The 21,632-nt window shown below is 53.0% G+C and overlaps 2 protein-coding genes across 3 annotated transcripts in view; both read left to right on the top strand.

Moving 5' to 3' along the window:
• Positions 1 to 6,691, top strand: part of Tmem61 (transmembrane protein 61) — a 6,944-nt gene extending 253 nt beyond the window's left edge. The window contains exons 2-4 of the mRNA XM_013022266.1: positions 65 to 185; positions 1,670 to 2,019; positions 6,346 to 6,691. Of these exons, the coding sequence (XP_012877720.1) occupies positions 171 to 185; positions 1,670 to 2,019; positions 6,346 to 6,622 (642 nt within the window). The 5' untranslated portion in view covers positions 65 to 170 and the 3' untranslated portion in view covers positions 6,623 to 6,691. The remainder of the gene's footprint in view (positions 1 to 64; positions 186 to 1,669; positions 2,020 to 6,345) is intronic.
• A 4,283-nt stretch (positions 6,692 to 10,974) lies between these two features.
• LOC105989912 (barttin-like) lies at positions 10,975 to 19,680 on the top strand. Of its 2 annotated transcripts, XM_013022182.1 has the most exons (5): positions 10,975 to 11,386; positions 14,537 to 14,572; positions 15,863 to 15,954; positions 17,193 to 17,447; positions 18,324 to 19,680. In XM_013022182.1, exons 1-5 carry the CDS (start codon positions 11,210 to 11,212, stop codon positions 18,739 to 18,741), a joined length of 978 nt encoding a protein of 325 aa, XP_012877636.1. In that variant the 5' UTR covers positions 10,975 to 11,209; the 3' UTR covers positions 18,742 to 19,680. The 2 variants fall into 2 exon arrangements, with proteins under 2 accessions (XP_012877636.1, XP_012877637.1); XM_013022183.1 differs by lacking the exon at positions 14,537 to 14,572.
• The last annotated feature ends 1,952 nt before the right edge of the window (positions 19,681 to 21,632 follow it).

Genomic DNA, 21,632 nt, shown 5'->3' with positions numbered 1-21,632 from the left:
GGGTGTGCAGGGTGTGTGTGTGTGTGGGGTCTCTTCTCCTCTAAAGCCCCTGTGTCCTCCACAGCTCTGGCTTTACACAGCCCTCATCCACCTAGCCACCCCCCAGCCACCATGGGGTCATACCTGCCTTGTTCCCTGCACCTGGACCGCCTCTGATTGCCAGCAGCACCATGGCCTCCAGTGAGGTGGGTAAGGGTGATAGAGCCTTCTCCCTCCACCTCCTGCTAGGCTGCCTGCCTGGACCCCCTGTGGGGAACCCCCCACACCTGTAGCTGCACACCTGGGGTCCTCCTCAGTTGGTACTTGTTCTTTGGGTGCCATCCAGGTCCTCAGTTTCCCAGCAGTTAGAGAGGATGGGCTGGCCAGCTTGTGGATCAGCAGGTTACTCCCTTCCAGAAGCTGGCACCCAATGGGTGCTCACTGGTGGCCCAGGGCAGGAGACCCGACACAGCTTCCGTGAGAGCCTGAGCTGGGCTCTCCCAAGCTGTCCTGACAGGAGCAGGGCTTTCTAAATGAGCTCATGGTACCTGCAAGTGGGAGTTGGGGGCAGGAGCTAAAAATCATGCCTATGACCTAGAAGGGGGCACTGAGGCCAAGAGAGACTAGGCAACTGTGCCCAGGGTTGGAGCAGGCCCATCCTCTGTCCAGCCTCCACCATGTAGCCAGCTCGAGGTGGCAGAGCCAACAGAAGGACCACAGGAACAGGAAATGAAGGAGGGATCTGGTGCAGGGAGGGAGGTAGGCACAGGAGTACTATGCTCCAAGAAGGCCTCAGGGACTTGGGCTTTCTAGCACCAGAAGGTTCCTCCAGTAAGGGCTAGGCCAGAAAGGAGGCAATTACAACGAAGAGACTCACTAGGGATGGAGAACAGCCTAGATGTTGGCTTTGGGGGACAGTCGGCCTCTTCCTGTCTGTAGAATCCTTCCTGTGTTCCTTCCCTATGCAGCATCTTCTCTAAGGCCTTGACACGGCACTCTGCAAAGGTTAGTTACTAACTTGACATGGAGCAGGTTGTGAGCCCTTCCCTTCTGTCATATGCTTGTGTCCAGCCTGGTAGCTTAATGGGTAATCTACTTAGTTATTCCATCTGGAGGTTGTGATGGATTTGTGTGCCAGTTGCTGATAGCTGGACATTTTGGCTTGTTCTAAATGATGATCCTCATCCACAAGGCCACTGTGAATATCCTTTTGCAGGAAGCCTGGCTCTTTGTCCTAAGAGCACCTTGATCACACCTGACCTGGACCTCTGTATCTTCCTCTGTCTAATGGTGATACTAGCTTTCCCCTTCATGGGACCAAGAGAGGTGAGGCAGAGCAGAGCCAGCCAGCCTGGTCCTGACAGGCCTAGGGACCCAGCAGGTGGGCGATGTCCTTCCTCCTGGCTTACTCAGAAGGTGGAGAGCCTGACATCCACCAGGCCAGGAAGTCAGGACAAAAGCCCAGAGGGAAAGTGGCCACGTGTGTTAAACCACTACCATGCCCTAGCAACATGATGCATGCGATGTGTGACATCATGATGTGTGTTATATGTGAGACCCTCAGAGACCTGTGCAGTTGGCGGCATTGTATCCATTTCATTGCCCAGAGGAATGAGGCAGCCTCTCCAAGGTCACACAGTGACCTCAAGCAGAGGAGGACTAACATCCGTGTCTTCTCTCTCTTGTACAGATGTGCAGCAGGGGCCGCGTGGCCTCCGCCCTTCGCTACAGCATGATGGCCAGTGGTGCAGTGGTTCTGGTAGTTGGGACCCTCTGCTTTGCTTGGTGGAGTGAAGGGGATGCAGGTAGCCAGCCTGGCCAACTGACCCCCAGTGTGGAGCACACCACCCCTGGGGTCCCCCGTCCTGTGCTCAGGTCTGTCAGCTTCTTCTGCTGTGGGGTGGGTGGCCTGTTGCTGCTCTTTGGCCTGCTGTGGTCCATGAAGGCCGGCACACGAGCACCGCCTCCATGGAACCTGTATCACCTGTCCCGAGACCTGCACCATGTCACTGTGGAGTCCTTGGAGAAGGGGAGCTGCAGGTAAGTGGGGTGAGGGAGGGGATCCCAGGGGACTGAACACAGTCAAACTTTTATAAGGTTCCTCCTCAAGACACACGTCTTGTCTTGTGCACCGGAGACATGGACACTGATTGGTACAGTCCTGAAGAACTTGAATGTCCTGGGACAGAGGTAGATGAGAACTGCCTCTCAGAGCAATGTGAGAGAAGTAGCCAGGGTCCTGCAGAGACATCAGGGAAACCCAGGAATGCTCTCCTTCCGTCACTGTACTTCTAGCATAGCCCAGGTAAGAGTCACTTGCAGTTTGCAGAATAGGGAGATGGCAGGTGCACCTAACGCGGTGGGAGCCTGCTGGCCACAGCTGTCCTGCTTCTCCCCCTTCCCTCCTGGCTATCTTAGGGAACGAAGCTAGGCCCCTGGGAACTGCTCTGGAGCCTGAATGTCCATCTCCCCTTGTCAGAGGGATAGTGCCCTCTGAGATGAGGACGGAGCAGGTATTTATTGAGGCATTCAACCCCTGGCCGGATCTTGCTTTGAAGGAACTGTCAGAAGAGAGAGGTCAGCTTTGGAGATAAGCCAGAGGAGCCCTGCCCTTCTCAGCTGAGAAACCTGGGTTTTGGGGAGATCAAGTGACCCACTTGGGGGTTAGGGGTTCCAGAAGCCATGCCAGGCTGTGGAGCTGTGCCCAGGAGCTTGCTCTTCCCCGCCCAGCCTGGCATGAGTGTGTAGGTGTGGCTGTTGTCTACACACACAGCTATGTGGACACAACAGGGTCTGAGCTCCAGCTGTTCAGCAGGTGAGCCTTGGCCTCCATTCTTAGAGGTCAAACAAGATGCCCACCCAGGAGGCTGCTGGGGGCTTCTCACCCCTCAGGCTGTGAGAACCACATCTAGGTGTATAGAAAACTTGTCTGCTGGTCTGTCCCTTCCTGCCCAGAAGTGGACCAAGCCCAGCTCTGCTGCCCTAGAACCTGGCTGTTGCCCCACGAGCTACTGTGCTGGTCCTGTCCTAGGAGCCTTGATCTCTGAGGGTATCTGGCTGTAGCCAGGTCAGACCCTTGGCTTGACTCTTGGCTCAGGTAGGCTTCTTTTCCTGCGGGGGTTCAGTTTTCCCATTTATTTGCTTCCTTATTCCTTCATGCATTTAATTAATATAGACCTAATATGAGCCTATCACGGGACAGGCAGAAAACAGTCCTGGCCTCAGGAGCTCACTCACAAATGCCAGTCCTGTAACAGGTAGCTGGAAGTAAGGAGCCTGGGACTCCCTACTTTCAGTGTACATGGCAGGAAAGGCCTGGGTCCAGTCAGGAGGTGTTATGAATGCCTCTAGATTTCCTGATCCCTTACCTGTCAACTGGAGGCGAGAGGTCTTTGCCCGTGGTGGCTGTTTCAGCTCAGAGGAGATGGCAGATGTGAGTGGCAGGCTGTTAAGCTTGTGCACACATTAGCTTCCCGTGGTTACCGTGCATTGCGAGCTTCAGTGTGCCAGGCTCACTAACTGGTTTATACCTTGGCTGCTCATGGGGTGACTGTAATGATGCCCATTTTACAAAAAGGAACCTGAGGTATGGAGAGATTAGGCAGCTAGGGAGAGGTGGGGTGGGGAGGGCAGACTACGTTTTGCAGTCAGGCAAATGGGTCTTCACCAGATAGCAGGGGTAGGAGCTTTACTGGGCTGTAAAATGGGTAGGGTGAAATGCCTCCCCCCATGTAGTTATGGATATAGATGTGCATTGGTTTGCATTGGATAAATAGGACGTCATTCTTGTTCATTGGTACTTCCCCCCACTGTATCTGCCCCACTCCATCTCAGGGTAGTTAGGTCTTTGTCCTGGTCCCCTTTTGTGGCACACTCTATGGTATCCTACCCAGAATGCACTGGGAAAGGGGCTACCTGAGACTTGTGGGACCCCACCACCCTGCAGAGCCTCAAACCCTCTATTCTTGGCATTCTGGAGCAGGACCTTGGAGATTTAGGGTTGGTGGGTCCAGATGGCTGCTAAGGTGATAGGAGGTAGTTTGAGGACCACTCCACACCCGCCTTCTAAGTAAACTTCCTGCTGTGGGCTGAGCTCACATGGCACTTAAGCCCTGCCCTGCCAGCTGCCACCTGCTGGGATGGCCCCAGACACCCTCAAAGCCTGTCTTGGTTCTTTAAGGCTCAGATACTCTTGGATGATGGGGTGGGGGGGGCTATAGCCAGAAGGTGAGCAGGGCAGGAGTGAGGGGGAGCTGGAAGCCCTATAACTCACATTTTTCTGAGTGCTGTCAAAGCTCAAAGAGGCTCAAAGAAGTTGTGAACAGGGCCCAGGTCACACAGCATAGACCCATGCTTGCCTGCCTTCAGGAACATTGTTTCCCTACTCTCCCTGCAAAGGATGCTGGGAGCTCAGAGATGCACAAGGCCCCAAGGGCTTCCTCAGTTACAAGACTTCTGGCTGGCACCCCAAATCCTGCTGCCACATAACCTCATCTGTGGCTGGGAGTAGTGAACTTGCTTGTGGTGAGCTCTTCAAGGAGCTGCAATTGGCTTGAACCAAGGAGGACACATTGCTAGAGAGAAGGGACATGTCCCCAGGGGCCATTGCATGTTCCCATCCTTCACTCCTGGGGTCCCCTGCATTGGCCTTCTGCAGTGGCCTCTCCTGGGTTTGGACAGTGAGATCATTGGTGTGGAAGAATTGAAGTCTCCAGTGAGCTCCAAATGGACTGCAGAGACGTGGCTGCTCTGAGCCTTCATGGCAGGGCCTGCAACTCCAGGGTCCTGTGGATACACACCTGCCCTCCTCACAGCAGACCTTCTAGTGGCTGCTAACACCTGGTTTATACACCATGTGCTGACTGCCTTCTTGTGTCATTTCTTCTTTTTTTTTGTCAGTTGTGGGGCCTGAACCCTGGGCCTGGGTGCTGTCCCTCAGCTCTTCAGCTCAAGACTAGCTCTACCACTTGAGCTACAGCACCACTTTTGTCTTTTTCTGCTTATGTGGTACTGAGGAATCGAACCCAGGTCCTCTTACATGCAAGGCAAGCGCTCTGCCACTGAGCCACCTTCCCAGACTGTCATTCTTGCCTGTCACTGTTAGCGTTTCACAGGTAGAGAAACTGAGGCCCTGATAAACAGAGTTACTGACCCTTGATTTCTACCAAGAATGCAACAGAGCAAGGAGTGAGCCAGCCCTCTAGTGGCTTAGTGTGAGAAATGACCTTCAATGTCACCCAGTCAACCTTGTACCCGCCAGTGTCACCTCAAATATAGGACAGTGACACCCACTCCAAGGCCCTGGTATAGAAAAGGGCACTGAGTCCCTACAGATGACCCTCAGGGCTTAGAAAAGGCCAGTCCAGCCTTGTAGTAGCTGGGATACAGGTGCCTGGTCTGAGAATCTGGCTGGCAGATCACTGGAAGACTGTCTTTGCCTAGAGTCTGTAAGTGACTCAGTTGGCTGGGGAGGTGGGGGAGTAAGGCAAAAAGTAACAGGAAAGCTAAGCTATGCAGAGTTCAAAAGTGGTTGGTGGGGCTGGGAATGTGGCTTAGTGGTAGAGTGCTTGCCTAGTATGCATGAAGCCCTGGGTTCAATTCTTCAGTACCATATAAACAGAAAAAACCCAGAAGTGGTGCTGTGGCTCAAGTGGTAGAGTACTAGCCTTGAGCAAAAGAAGCTCAGGAACAGTACCCAGGTACTGAGTTCAAGACCCAGGACTGAAAAATAAAGTGGTTGTCCTGGTAGTAGGGAGCACATTATCCTTTGAGGCAAGCAAGCAGCAGTAACCACTAGGCAGACATTATGCCAAAGACTCAAGCATCCAGGCAGGCATGGGGATTGAGGTCTCCCATTCTGTTGGCCTTGTAAAGGACACTTCTGTAACCTGGGCATCTCTGTTCATGATCACCACCCCATCTTTTGACAACCATCCCAAGCACCTGTTACTAGTCTCTGCATACTCACAGTCAGTCCCTGTTCTAGGGGTCAATCAAATAGTGTCACGACAGTAACAGACAGCAAGCATCACTGTGGGGGGGGCAGAGCATCAGTGAGATCTTTTCTCAGGGAGGGGTAGGACATAAATGTCCCTGGGTTATCTCAAAGGACAGCAGGGAATAGGGCAGAGAATGTAGGGGGTGGGAGATGGCTTTTTCCATGTGGAGGGAGGAGGGGGCTGGAAGGAAGGGTAGGAGAGCAAGGCTAGCAGAGTAGTCATGTGTCAGCGTGGAGCAGGTCACACCAGGGAGCTATGAAGCATTGGATCTACCACGGAAAGAAGGCCCAGCCTTTCTTTGTGCCTCCCTGACATGTGGTGAGTTTTTGTCCTTGCCTTGAAAATACCCTTTTGTCTGTTTCTCTAGGACTGCCATCCCCACTTGTGAGGAGGCCACATGCTGTCCCCTGGTGGAGAGCCCCCCAGTACTGACTGCATACCCTCCAGAGGAAGACCTGTGGTGCAGGGTGCTGGGGCCAGCCCTGCTGGGGACTCGGCCCCCTTCACCTCCACCCAGCTACTCCACCAGCATCCATGCTTGCAGTGCAGGTTCTGGAAAGACACCATGTGCTCCCAGCTCCTGGCATTCCAACCCAGGACTAGCTCGAACTGCAGAAGTACCATCTTGGTGCCCAGGCTCCTAGCTGGACTAGAACTGGCAATGAAAGTTAAGCCTTTTCCAGGTTTGCCCTGCAGGCCTGGTGTGCAGTGAACACTGTACATTTTTTTTGCTAGATTTAAATACATCCATGTTTCATGATGTCTCATGATTCTACTAGCTGGTTCTGGTGAATTTTCTGTCCCATGCGGTATCCATGAGGCTGTAGTAATCAGGGACTCAACATGGAAGATGACAGCCCCAGATGCTGCTGGCAGGTGGGAATGGCTGGCAGCTGCCTGGCAAGAGGCAGAGGCAGACCTGGCCCACGCCACACTCTAAGCTAATGACTAAGCGAACAAAGGACTCTGGATTCAGATCACTTGTGCTGAATGCCACCAGGTACCATCTTGGTGAGCTTGGACAACAACTAACCCTCTATCAGCCTTAGTCTCCCCATCTAGAGTGACACCTGGGTGGGAAGATAAATGGGATGGAACAGTAGAGGCTGGGGGCGCAGGTCTCCCACAGGCTCTGTGCGGATGACAGGTAGTAAATGCGGGTGTCAGCTTGTCCAGGGTGGCATTAGCATTAGGTATGTAATGATTCCTGCTCCTCCTCTACCAAGCACAGGTCTGGCCTGTGCTGCCATATGTCCTGTGGCAGAAGCCCAATACCATCCCCGCTGGCCACCTGTGGGCAGGAACATCTGCTTCCACGTAGCTCCTCTCTGAAACCCCATGTTACCTCCCTACCCACTTCTGTTCTGTTACCAGTCAACCAGTGTTTCCTGCTCTGGGCCTTGGGTTCTTTGGCTCTGTTGGTGGTTCAAACTGCACAGACAGTCTGTACTATCTGAATGAGAATGATGGAGCTACTGTTCCAGAATAAGGATGATGATCACAGGCTAGGGTCCCCTAGAAGTGGGGAGAAAAATTTATGAGGTGCTCCTGATCACTGCAGGAGTGCTCAGTGCCAGAAAGGTGCTCTGAGCCTGGCTCTCCACACATGGTGAGGCTGGTGGTGTTGAAGGAAGCAGGTATGTAAACAGCATCTCATTCAAGACAGAGAACACAGCGGGGAACTTGGGCCTTTCTCATTTTGTCTCAGTTTCAGGCGAGTGAGGTTTAAGTGAGCTTCCCTGAGTCCCACAGCAGGCAGAGGTACAAAGGCCCGGGGCTCAGTCAGCTAGACAAGGGCTTACTGTGTGCTGGGCCGGCCTTCTGCTGTTGTCTTATTCCTTCAACGCCACTCCTCACAGGCTCCAAGGAAGTCCCTGGAAGCAAGAGAACAGCTGGAGAGAGGTAACTGTCCCGAGAAGAAAGTCAGGGCCATGTTTTCCTCCTGGACCCGGGGTCTCCTATTTTCAATGGCTTGGACCACTCAGTAGCTGTCCATGAAGCCTCCCTGTCTGTCTGTCTGTCCCCTTCCTGAAGGTTTCTCTGCCCTGAGCCAGCCTTGTCAGGCCCTGGCCAGATCTGGTAACAGCTAGCTACAGCTCACTTAGAATAAGGAGAGGTCTTTTGCTGGTCTGAGGAGAGGTCTGGTCTGCTCCCCACCTCCATACCCCTCCCCAACAGACCTAGCTTCTTTTCCAGTGTCATGGTTTTTGCTCTTACTATTCTAGAAGCTCTTCCCCAGAGCTGGGTCCTCACTAACTCGAGGGACTTTAGGAACCCTCTCTCCTTCTTGTGTTCCCACTCTTCTCCTTTTCTTATCACAAGTGGCCTGATCATCTCTTTCTCCTGAGCCATCCCAGGGCCCATGCAGATGTCTGCAGATGCTCTGCCCCTACCTTGCTGGTAACCTTGTGCATGACACATGTTTTATTAGACCTTCTGCAATTTCTAAGGGCTTAATGTTGGCCCTGTGACCCCAAAGTGAGCAATGGCCCAGCACAGGTAAGTTAATGAATTGCAGGTGTGAGAAGGAGGAAAGGGGAGGGGGGAAGAAGGAGGGAGGAGAGAGGAGAAAAGATGGAGGAGGGAGTAAGAGGTCTCTTTTCCTAGCTATAGCTAGAGGGCAGAGTGGGAGAGCTGGCAGCCCTCTCTCTCCTTTTCAGCCTCTCTCTACAGCAGCTCATCAGCATCACTTACTTAAAGCCTTTGGCTTTTACTCTGGGAAGGCAGGGAGAGGTTCCAGAGGAGTCCTGCGCAGAGGAATAATGAGTTAACCTAGCCTCGGGGCTAAAATGAGATTCATGGGTCAAGGATGGAAGCAGAGACCAGTTAGAGGGACAGAGAGGATGGGGGCTCGGGCAGGTGAGGATCAGTAGTGGGAACTGAAAGTCCAATCAAGAGGATATGGGGGTGACAGAGGCAGGGAGGGTAGCTTGAATATCTAATATGGCCTGGGAACTCATTAGAAGACACAGACGATATAGGAGGGCTCAGTGTGGACCAGCCTCTTCACAGAGCCTGCCACCTGTCAGTGGGCACTTGCCCCTGTGCTTTGCACATGCTGGTGGTAAGAATTCTCACCAGCTTCTTCTGTAAGTCTGTCCCTTCACTCCGCCCAGCAGTCTCTCTCTTTGCTTCCCACTGTGCTAACCTCACACATACTTCATTTTTTTGTTGTGCCATGTAGTAGAGGGCAGAACAGAGCACCAGCCATGCCTTCGTGGGCCTCAGTTTCTGCATCTGTCAATAGCTATGCTCTCTCCTCCCTCCTCTGAGTGTCCTGTGGGGTGGTTCTACTACCTGATAGGATAAAGGACACAGAGTGCCCTCTGCTGGCAGGTGATGGACTCCTTAGCTGCCCCCTTGGCCCCTCCCTGCCCAGTGGCAGGACCAAAGTCAAAGTGGAGGGGGGAGGGAGAGACAGACTTGCAGGGAGCAGGAACACTGGACAACAGAGGCCCATGCACTGCACACACACTTTTCTGTTTAGTTGTTACAACCCTTGGGAGGCTGGACTAGACTTATTTTACTGGGCATCAACTTACTCCTGCTGTCACTCATTGTATCTAAAAGGGATGAAAGTGGGCGGTGGACAAGGGGAGGGTTACGGGAGGAGGACAGAGCAAGCTGGCTCCAGTGACCACAGGCCTTCTTGCCCTGCCTGCACTGGGAAGGGAAGGGGGTGCTCTAGTCCCTGTCCCCAATCAACTCCTCAGTCAGTTTGGAAAGATCTTAAGGAATCTTTGCCACTCCTGGCTCAGTCTCTTCATCTGGGAAATGGATGTGGGAACTCCTGGAACTTGGCCACAAGGATATCACAATGTGGAGCATGGCGGGGCCACCAGGGGGTGCAAGAGGCTCCCGTGGACGGCCACTGTGGATGGGAGAGGCGGATGCTCTGGGTTTGTCTCTTTTTCTGGGAACAGCACCAATGAGGTGACTCTGGGCCTCTGTGAATTGGTGATCATGAATCCTTGCAGAGCCTGGGCTGTGAGTAATCACAGTCGGCTTTTTCTACACTTTCCTACGCATGACCTGGAGATGGCCTGATCAACCACCCCCAATCTATAGGGTGTATCAGCCAATGAGCCCCATGAAAATGCCCCTGATCTCCCTGGGTGGCACCAAGTGACTGACTTCTCAGGACTGAAAATCCCTGGTGACATCATTCTTAGGATGAAGGCATCTTCCCAGGAGGGCTTCAAGGAGGAAGAGGGAGTCAGTCCTTCCCACCCTGCAGGGGCAGGTGTTAATACACACCTCAGTCCCTTGGAGGTTGAGGGGCAGCTTGTGGTAAGCAAGCCTGGATAAGACATGAAATCCAAAGGGGACAGAGGAGAACCAGCCTGGGGACAGCTCCAGTCCTGAGAAGGGATCAGGATGATCATCCCCATATGACAGAGGAGGAATTGAGACATGGCCTAGTAAGATTGGGGTGGAAGAATCTGAACACCAGCCCAGCAGTTGGCTCACCAAGTTTCCGCTTCGCATCATAGTTAAGCAGTGTTGCACTGGACTCCTGTCTTCGCTCTGCCACACTTAGCTGTGACTTCCAGCAGGTTCCACGTCCTCATCTGTAAAGTGGAAATGTGGTACTTGCCTTCTAGAGTTCCCCTTAAATAAATGGGTAGCTGCAACCTGTCCCAGATAGTCACTGGTAGCTGATAGGAAGCATTCTTTCTGAGCCCCAGCCAGATGGACGCTTGTCTTTGGAGACTGTAGGTTTCTCCAGGACTCTAAACTGCTAGCCTGGGCTCCTGGAGCCCTCTAGCAGCTCTAACTTCTTTGGGCTGCAGATTTCTACCTGCTTCTCTTGGAAGGTGTGGAGTCACCTGTCGCCCAGCTCAGTTCCACACTAGGCAAATGAGGTGATGTCAAAGCGTTGGCAGGGGCCCAGCCTTGTGACCTCCCCCTGTCCCTCCCCTCGTCTCTGCACTCAGATTCACACACACGTCAGGCCACTGGGCCCAGAGGGAAGGTGAATGTGTGAGGAGTGAAGGTGGACGGCTGGGCCACGGGCCCACTGAAGCGCGTCACCTCCAGCCCTGCCTCGCTGGCGGTCCCGGGACTACAACAGGACCTGAAGGGAGCCTGCCCTTCCTCTGACTTTCAGCTCAATCCGTGGTGACCCCGGAGTTCCGTCCCTCCCTGGGTGAGCCTGTGCCCTGTTTGTGCAGGGTGTCTGGTGCCCATTCTGCTTGGGGTTACACAGGTCAGGGCCTGGCCAGGCAGCCATGGCCGACGAGAAGACCTTCCGCATTGGCTTCATTGTGCTGGGGCTTTTCCTGCTGTCCCTCGGCACGTTCCTCATGAGCCACGACCGGCCCCAGGTCTATGGCACCTTCTATGCCATGGGCAGCATCATGGTGATCGGGGGCATCATCTGGAGCATGTGCCAGTGCTACCCCAAGGTAGGTGTGGGGTCTGGGGTCAATGAACAGGTGGCTGGGCCTCTAGCCTACATACCATCTCCACCCTCCAATCATCTTGTCTTCCCTCTGACACTCCTTGATTTCTTCTCTGTGCTCCTGAGCATCTGATCACCTCTCCATCCAGCTCTCAGTGTTAGGGCTGGCAGAAGCACTCTGGGTCTGGACCCTGACCCAGATATCACAGGGGGTTCTGATGAGACCCAGAAGCCTGATCTATGTTCCTGGCCAGTCAGCTGGTGCTTATTTCCTGTGGCCCAGCCCTCCTCACCCTGAGCTCTCTCTTGGGCCTTCTCTTAGCTGCTTTCCGAGTCAAGTGGCTGAAGGCTCTGAGGGGTGGTGTTCCATGGCTAAGTAGCCAAGTTTGGATGGGAGCTTAGATATGGGTGGTTTAAAGGGTAGTCCTCCAGCTTGAGTGCTCCACTCCATGTCCTAGAGCTCTAGAGAGGTCTGGGTGGGTCAGGTATAACTTGAAGACACAAGGGTTTTCTATTTCAGAATCTTAATCTCTTCCTAGTCTCGGGAGGGACTTTGTGATTGGGAGGTGGCCTGGTTTGGAAGTTCCGTGTTCTGGTTCTGGCTCTCTCCCCAACTCTGTGTGTGACTTTTGTCTTTCTGAACCTCAGTGTATTCATCCACTCAAATGGGACCCCAGTTCTCCGCTCTGTGATCACAGAAGCGGTGGAAAATGGCCCATCTGGAATTTTGTGGGGGTGGGGGGGAGTTTGGGTAAAGGACAGCTGTTATCATGATTCTAGATCCTCTCTAGATCTACCCTGTGGATGGGCATGTCAGGAGTTTTAAACCTTTAATGTCCAGAGAGGTTGGGTGACTCTTTCCAGGACAAACAGCTGCTCAGACAAACAAGCAGGCTCAGGGAAGATGGATCCAACTTGGGTTTTTGTCTCTAACTGCCTGGGAGACTTGGCTCTAGTCCCTCTCCTCTCTGCTTCCTCTTTGCTATAGGAGGATTCCTCAGTGAGTCTAGAAGATGGGGTGCAAATGTGGGGAGCATCTGCAGAGTGTGATGTGTAGGACCCCTTTCTCTCCTACCACTGGGTGGCTGTGCTCAGGAACTCAGAGGAGCAGGTGGAGGCTGGGGCCTGGCTTTTGCTGGGTGCCAGCCCTGCCTTCTCCATGGGCCTGCCCTGGGCTGGGTGTGTCCAGAGCTAGGGCAGTCTACACTGGTTTATAGCTATTTACTGGGCAGTTTACAGTCAACTTGCCTCTGTCTGTACAATGCCCTGAGCAGAGGTCACCAGGAGGAGAGGCCCTTGGAGCCAGCCAGTGCCTGTCTGCACGTCATCACTGTCATCATCATCTTTTTCCTGGGGAGGAGGCTGGGCCCTGGGAGAGGAGGATGGGTGGAGAGATGAGTGGGCAGCTCCTTCCTGGGGTTGGTGGGCAGAGGACTGGTGGTAGTAGGGGGAGGAATACTACTGGGTATTAATGAGTAACTGTGGATAGACTCACATATGTTTGGCTGTGGAAAAAGTGTGTTAGGTGGAAACCCACAGGCCCAGATTCAAATTCTTTATGACCTTGACCTTGTGCCTTCTAAGGTTAAGTGTGAGGAAGCACTGGAGGCTTAGGTGTATGGGAGGACCTAGCATTTTTATCTGGTATGAAGAGAGTGAAGGCCTGTTCTTAGGGCTTGTGCTGGGCAGGGCCTGGAAATGGGGGGCGGGGGAAGGGGAGTTTTAGAGACTCTGTTGATCCCAATGGGCCAGGCTCTGGTAGCTCCCACCTGTAAACTAAGCTACTCAGGAAGTAGAGATTTGAGGATCTAGGTTTGAAGCCAGACAGAGCAAGAAATTCCATGAGACTCATATCTTCAGTTAACCACCAAAAAGCCAAAAGTGGAGCTGTGGCTCAACTAGTAGAGAAGCAGCCCTGAGTGAATAAAGCTAAGAGACAGTGCCCATGCCCTGAGTTCAAACTACAGTGTTGGTACAAAAAACAAAGTTTATCCCAATGAAAAATTAAGAAACAGTGTTTTAAACCAGGGAGACACATGAGGATGAGGATAGCCCGGCCACTGCGGCCCTCCAGGCTCATCCCCTTGGCTTCTTCCTGGGCTCTTGGTACATGGCCCACAGAATGCTTCAGTGTATAGGAATTTTCTGGGTTGACTGAGATATAATCGTTAGGTAGGATATGAGGATGGAGAGAGCCAATGCAAACATGAATCAAGCTCTCCCTCCTTTTGAGTAGCTAGGGGGGCCTGGGTGGGGGAGAGACAGTTATCTGTCTATAAGAAAGAAGTAACTTTCACAGGGACAGTGATCTGGGGTTTTATAGGTTAAATAAGAATTCCTCCAGGCAGAAGAAGGGCATGAGCAAAGCGGTGATAAGAGAATGAGGTCAATGGGTCAGCATGGCTGCTGGCTGGCAGGCAGGGGAGCAAGTACAGATAGAGAGGAATGGGCTGAGCTGCCACGGAAGGATGCTGGAGCTTCCCCTTCAGTTGATGGATGAAGGAAAGGGAGCAGCCGTGCTGAGTGAGAAAGTAGTCAGGCTGATGTCCAGAAGCAACAGAGTTGCTGTGAGACTGCTTCTGTGTAGGTGGGAAACATGATGTCAGGATTTGAACCTAAGGCTGCAGGAACTGAGGAGCCATCCAGTCCCCTCCGTGTGGCATGGCTGTGGTAGCATAGTCAGTGAGAGCCAGCATTCTCCTGCCCAAGGATGAGGAATGGAATGAGGGCAGAGCTAGTGGGTGGGGATGTGGAGTCTGGCAGCTGAGCTGGAGCAGAGAGAAGAGGAAGAACTGGAGGGGAGAAAAGACCCTCTGCCTCTGAGGCCCCCACTCCTTGTTCCTGCCTGCTCTGCCAGAGCCCTGGACCACAGCAGCTGGTTGAGGGGTCTGTGTTTTCCATAGCCTTCCTCCTCCCTGCTTCCTCCCTCTGGCAGCTGCCCAAGTTCTGCCCACACATGAATGTGACTGCGTGGTGCTCCTGCCGAGAATGCCAGATACATCCATGCTTTGAATAGAGGCTGAGCCCCTTAGTCTGATAATCTGAGGGTCTCCATGTCCTGCTCTCCGCCTCCAGCTTCAATTCTGCCTGTCCACCCTCTTCCCTTAGAACAAGGGCTTGTGTTCCAATGTTACCTTCTCTCTGTCTCCTCCAGGATTTCACAGAAATGCCCATGACCTTGATGATTGCAGTGAGTGATGTGATGATGATGATGGTGGTGATGTTGGTAATCATAGTGATAATGGTAGTGTTGGTGGTGGCAATGGTAGTGGTGATGGTGGTTAGGACGAGGATGGAGGTGGTGGTGGAGAGGGTGATGATGAAGTTGAGGATAGTGATGGCAGTCCTGGTGACAGTGGTGATGGAGGTGGTGGTGATGGTGGTTGATGGTAATGTTAGTCCTGCTGCTGATGGAGGTGATGGTAATGATGGTAATGGTCTTCTAAGTGGTAGTGATGATTATAGTGATGGTGGTAGTATTGTTTTTTGGTGGTGGTGATAGAGTTGATGGTGGTTATGATGATAGTGGAGGTGGTGGTGGTGATGATGGTGATTGTGATAGAGGTGATGGTGGTGATAAAGACGGTGATGGAGGTTATAATGGTGGCGGTATTGATGACTGTAGGTCATGGTGATGATGATGGTGTTGGTAGTGATGATAATGATAATGTCTGAGTCATGAGCTAATTGGGGTGAAGAAACAACTTCTCTGAAGGTCAGAACCAGCTACAAGGGATCCTGGTGTGATACTGTATGTGTTCACCGTTTTTATTTAGTCATCTTATGTCAATGGGCACGTGGGTTTCTGTGGTACATGATGATGGTGCTCTGAGTACCAATAGGCAAGGCCAGCCCCACGGCCCAGAAGAACTGAGAGAGGCTCTGGGCAGAGGGGTGACTGTCTTGGGCCATTAGCAAGGACCTGGCAGAAGGAGCCTCACCCATTCTCTAAACCCTAGTCTCCTTCTGACCTGTCCCACTGCCTCCTTCATGACTTCCCTCCCTCTGCATCCCCCACTGCTCAGCCACTGGAGCTGGACATACAGAGACGGCTGCATCCTGAGAGTTTAGGAATGGGCTATGGAAACCACTGCTCCATCACTTTTCTGTTTCTGAAGTCTCTGCACCACCAAGCACAGGACCTGCTTTCCACTCATTCACTGCCTAGAATGAAGGGCCTTCTGAATGTCAGGTTTGGGATGAGACCTCTGGGAAATGAATGATGAGACTTGAGTACTAGGGCAAATGGCCTCTCACTCGTTGCTGCCCCTAGTGGTGGAGAGAGTGAGTGCACAGAGCAGGTCTGGGACAGCCACCGCCCACCACTGGAGCCATGCTCTGAACAGCACCTGCTTGTCAAATGGAGCCCCAGCCAAGTCCAGCTTCTTTTCCTGGGCACCCAGGGAGGTCTACTGAGGCTCTGAGCTGTGTGGAAGCAGCTGTGTTCAGATGCACAGGCTGTCTCCCTTTGTCTCTGCAGATTGCCTTTGTGCCTGCTGACTCTGACTTCCAAGGCGCCCTGTCCCCGAAGGCACTAGGCCTGCTGGAGAGCAGACTGTCTGACTTGAAGAGGTGAGTGCAAGGGGGGCCTCGTCCCAGCCTCCCATCAGGCGGCGAATGAAGGAAGCAGAGGGGAAAGTGTCCAGTCCAGTGGGGGAGCAGTATCTTCTATTTTCTCTCATGACCCAGGTTTCACTTTGCCTCTCCATTTCCTGAGAACAATCTATTACACATTATGGGCTGTTTCTCATTCTTGGTTCTTGGAACTAAGTATTATTATTCCCATTGTACAGAATCTGAGACTCAGAGAAATAGAGTCGCCAGCCCCAAATCTCATGGGGAGTGACGGATAGAGATGGAGCCTGAACTCAGGCCTGACGTGGTTCTGAGGCCCAGGCAAGAGCACCCTGGCCTCCACTGACCTCTGGCTGTGTCCCTGAGGCCTAAGGTGGGTGGGGTTCAGAGATGCTCTATTTGGCTGAGGGAAGCTGAGAGCACTGTCATGTTCTGCCTCTGACAGAGAGAGACTGGACAATGTGGAGTAGCAATGCAGTGGACATCTTCTGAGAAAGGCTGTCCAACTCCAAGCTGGGGCTAGGGCCATCCTGGGTTTTCCTGTCACCTGGGAGTTCTAGCCTCTTCTTTGTCTGTTCCTGCAGGGCAGCTTGTCTCTGACCCTCATCTTCTGCAGGCTGTAGCATAATTATAGAGAATAGGACACTGGGCTCTGCACTAGCAGCTGAGGGTGGTGTACTGTGCTTGCAGGCCAGTTTCAGACCCTAAGGCAAGGTCTCCACACTGGGCCTCCTGCATCAGGGAGGATCAGAGGAGCTTACTACCAGATCCTGGTAGGCCAGGAGCCCACAATAGTTAATGAGCTGCCACTGTGGCCCATACTTACAAGGGAAATGACCACGACTGCCTGGAGCCTTAGCTTAGAGAAAGGGTTGCTTAGGAGTCTGGGACCCCATGCACCTCCATGGGACTGGTCTCCATTTTGCCCTCATACTCTGTGGTTCCCTTTGAGACATCAAGTGAAGGGAACACAGGACTGAGAGTCAGACTTGCAGTTGGGTCCCACCTCTGCCACTTAATTTCCTCACAGTGTGAGGTCTCAGCCTTGTCATCCATGAATGGGTACAGGGAGATCCCCTGGGGGCTCTTGGTGAGATCTGTGGGATCTCATGCCCAGAGCACACAATCCAGGTAATGACATCGAGGATTGCTGAGTGGATCATTGCCCACTTGCCTGTTCTCTCTGTTGGTCTGTCTGTCTGTCTCTCCTCATATCTCCCTCTCTGGGCCCTCAGCCCCCAGCCCCCCTATGTCAGGCTGTGGGAGGAAGCCGCCTATGACCAGAGCCTGCCCAACTTCAGCCACATCCAGATGAAGGTCATGGGTTACAGCGAGGACCCCCGCCCGCTGCTGACCCCTGAGCTGAAGTCGGAAGCCAGCGGTGGAGGAGATGGTGGCTCTCATGATGCTCAGAGTTGGGTGGAGGCTTCTGTTGTTGTCCATAGGAGTTTGGATGAGAACGAGCAAGAAGGAACCCCATCTCAGAGCAGGCAAGTGTGCAAAGGAGAGAGTGGGGGGCACTTGGGAGTGAGGAGCAGGCAGCTGGGGATGGGGACATGACATCAGCGGCAAATACATGAGCAGACTGTGGGTCAGATGGGCCTGGCTGCAAAACCAGCTCTTTGGCTGTGTCAACTTGGCAATTCTCTTACTCTCTGGAGCCTCAGTTTCCCTAACAGAATAGTCATTCCCACATACCCAGAGGTGCTGTGAAGCTTGGAGTAATACATTTCTGATGCTTGGCACACAGTAGGTCCTTGCTTACTCTGGATGTTTGTCATGAGTGCTGAGGACAAGGAAGCAGAGGACGTGAGTCCACTGCTGTCAACCTCCCAGTGACCACAGGCCAGGCTGTGCCCCTGCACGCCTGTGTCTGCTTGCTTGTGACTGAGCTCCTGACTCATCCACTTGTTTACTCATTCCACTGTTAGAACCTGGCACAAGCTCCCTTCTAGGCCTGCCTGGGCACCATGCCTCCAGAACTCTATCTAGTCTTGTGGGGCAAGCAAAGGAGATAACAGAGGGACTCTTGGGGTGACAAGTGTTGTGAGAGACCAGAGGAGAAGAGGGATGGCTGGAGATATGGATGACTGGAGGTGAAGTCTTCACAGTAATCTAACAGCCCTGTTTTGAGCATCTACCACATGCCGGGCATTGTGCAATGTGCTTTGTACATTGTTATCAGCTATGACTCTCAGAATCAGGCTCAGCAGTGAGTACTATTTCTCCTCACTTTCCAGAGGAGGAAACTGAGGCTCAGAGAGGTGAACTTTCACTTCTCAGAACTTGCAACTGGTGGCTATGATCAGGACCCAGGTGATCTGACTCAGGACGACTCTTGACCTACTTGTTTTTTGCCCCTGCAGCCCCTCAGCCTGTCCCTTGGCCCCTGCACCCTTGGCTTCCTTCCAAGATGAGCTGGACATGGACTCCAGTGAAGGCAGCAGCCCTAACTCATCTCCAACTGACAGGGAGGAGCCACGCTCTTGGCCGCAGAAGTCACAGGCTCAAAGGGGCCCACTTGACCCCTTCCATGACTTTGCCCTAATTGATGACACCCCCGCATTGGATGACACAGCCCCGGAGAAGCAGGATCAAGATGCAGCCCAACCCCAAATCTTGCAGCCATCTCTGAAGGCAAAGGAAAAGAGGAAGGATTCTGCAGACACAAGCCCCGATGAGCCTGAGGAGGAAGAGGAAGACTTGTACTATGGGCTGCCAGACATCCCTGAGGACCCCCTCCCGGACAAGGAGCTGGGCTTCGAGGTTGACACTCGGGGCTGATGTGACTCTGCTCCAAGTTTCCAGCCTGGCAGCTCAGCTAACCCTAAGTGACCTGACAGGGCCTCAGTTTCCCTATCTGCCAAGTGGGACTGGATGGAGGGGCAAAGGAGATAGACAATGGGCTGGAGTGTTCTGAGAACTGTGAAGGAATTCAAGGATGGAGATGAGGACTCTCAGGGGACCATGGCTCTTCCAGCGTCTTCCTGCTTGAAGATCCAATGAGATTTGTTGAGATGTTCAGCAGCTGGATTCTCAGAAACCCTTTCCAGTCTCCCCAAAGATGGCCTTTGATAGGACTTCTCTGTGGTGCTACCCAGGGCCCTGGCCCTGCATGAAGGTTTCCTTCTTAATCAGTTTCAATCCTATGATGTGTGGTGTGATCCATCCCACTCAGAGCTGACTGCATTTCCTCCTGGTCCTGTCCCTTCAGGGGCTTCCATGATCCTCTATTGGGATGCATGACTGACCTCTGCAGACTCTCAGCTTCACACTTGGACAACCCCGCCCCCCAATCCACACACTCATTCTGCAACATTCTATCCTTATTCTGCTGTCCATGCCCTGGCCTAGCTGCCCTTCTCTATCAGGATGACTTCAGGGTCATTTATCCAATGGTTGCAGAAATAACTCTGGAGGCCTTGCTGATACCCCAGCTTCCTAGCATAAGGGAGTCCTCACTTCTTAAGTTCCCTTGGGGTAGGCCCATTTCTCACTGTGGCTTGCTTCCTGTCCTGTTCTCTATGGTGCCATCTCAGCCTTACTCACCTCAGTCTCCAGAATTCTGGAGCCCCAGAGTTGGTGGCACCTGTGCATGTGTACAGCACACCAGACCCCTCAGACAATGCCACCCCCTTGAGTTCCCAAAGTTTATACTCAAAGACCCTTGACTGTCCAGTGTTCACATTTCTTTTGTCTGTTGCCTAGCTTGAGCTCGGGCTTGGGCACTGTCCTAGTTCTATTGCTCTACCACTTTGAGCCACAACTCCACTTGAAGTTTTCTGGTGGTTAATTGGAGATAAGAGCCTTATGGACTTTCTTTTTTTTTTTTTGGTCCTGTTGTGGGGCCTGAACTTTGGGCCTGGGCGCTGTCCCTCAGCTCTTCAGCTCAAGGCTAGCGCTCTACCACTTGAGCCACAGCGCCACTTCTGGCTTTTTTCTTTTTGCTTATGTGGTGCTGAGGAATTGAACCCAGGGCCTCAGCATGCAAGGCAAGCACTCTACCACTGAGCCACCTTCCCAGCCCCTCCTCATGGACTTTCCTACCTGGGCTGGATTTGAACTAGGATCCTCAGATCTCAGTCTCCTGAGTTTCTAGAGATTATAGGTATGAGCTGCTAGCACCGTGCTCACATTTTCCTCCCTCCCTCCCTCCCTTTCTTCCTTCCTTCCTTCCTCCCTTCCTTCCCTCCTTCTTTCCCTCCTTCCTTCCTTCGTTCCTTCTATCCATCTTTCTTCTTTATTTGCTGGTACCAGAGATTGATTTCAGAATCTTGTGCTCTCATTTGGATTTTTCAGTCACAGCTACTACTTGAGGCACACCTCCACACTAGTATTTTTCTGGTTAATTGGAGATAAGAGTCTCATGGATTTGTGTTCCCAGACTGGTTTTGAACCTCGATCCTCAGATGTCAACCTTCTAAGTAGTTACGATTACATGCCTGAGCCACCAGAACTTGACTGAATGTTAACATTTCTTGGTGATCCACAGATATCTCAAAGCCAGGCAAGAAGGCTCCAGGACAACATCACAGCTCCCCTGAGACCACTGGCTGGCCTAGGAGCAGGAAATTAAGCTGACCAGCCTGATTCTGTTTGTTTCAAAGGGCATTTGCTGAGCATCTGCCATGTCCCAGGTACTCAGCTGGGGACTGTAGGAGGAAAGAGACATGAATTCTCCATGTAGCCATGGAGCCTAAAGGACTCACCACCCAGGGACCTTGCAGAGCAGAAGCAGAGATGGGAAGAAAAGGGCTGACACTCCAGGGGAACAGAGTGACAACCACGTATGCCTGGGGCCAGTGAGGGGACAAAGAGCCTGAGCAGCTGGTGCAGGTCTTGCTGTCACTGTCCATGGCCTTCCAGTTCCCCTGCTTCCTGTGGAGCTGGGCAAAGCCCTGGACAGCCAGCCCTGAGCTGGGCCTGGTGCTGCTGACCCATAGCAGGTCTGCACACTCAGCATTCTGCCCTGGCTGCCTCAGAGTGGAGCCCTTTACCTGGGCTGGGCCTCTGCATGGAGGGGGGGCCCACCAAGGGAGGGAGATGCCCTGTAATGTATCCAAAAGGGCCTGTTCCCCCTAGATCACACCCTCCCCTCCCCGGGCCATTTCTACCTCTGCAGTGGCCATACTCAGTTCCTCCTCTGTACTGATGAGACCCAGGGTGGGCGTCCCTGTTCGTGCCCAGGTCATGGTGAGGGGAGGTGCAGCCTGTTCCTGTGCTCTGCTGGCCCAGGTGGGGCACCTGTGACCCCATCAGAGAAGGCCCGCACCAAGGCCTGAAATAAAATCCCTGTCAACAGGAAAAGAGTCGCCTTTATTTACCTGCAAATTAACCTCTGTGAAACACCCATGCTCTCAGGGCAGGGTGAGTGAGCGGCGTGCCTGTGGGGCAGCGGCCACAGCCACACAGCTGTGTGACAGTGCGGTGGTGTGTGGTGAGACAGCGGATGGTGTGTCCTGCGATGGTGTAAGGTGTGATGATGGTGTGAGAGAGCATGGTGTGGTAGCATGTGGTGTGATGGTGTGGGGTGTGACAGTACGCAGTATGACATTGTATGGTATGACGGTGTGGTGTGTGATGGTGTATGCTTTGATAGTGTGTCGTATGATGGGGTGTGGTATAGCAGTACAATGGAATGATACTATGACAGTGTGTGGTGTGAGTGTAGGACA

The sequence above is a fragment of the Dipodomys ordii genome, unplaced genomic scaffold (assembly GCF_000151885.1).
Source record: "Dipodomys ordii isolate 6190 unplaced genomic scaffold, Dord_2.0 Scaffold61, whole genome shotgun sequence".
Lineage (NCBI taxonomy): Eukaryota > Metazoa > Chordata > Mammalia > Rodentia > Heteromyidae > Dipodomys > Dipodomys ordii.
This window is presented reverse-complemented; position numbering and strand designations above follow the sequence as displayed.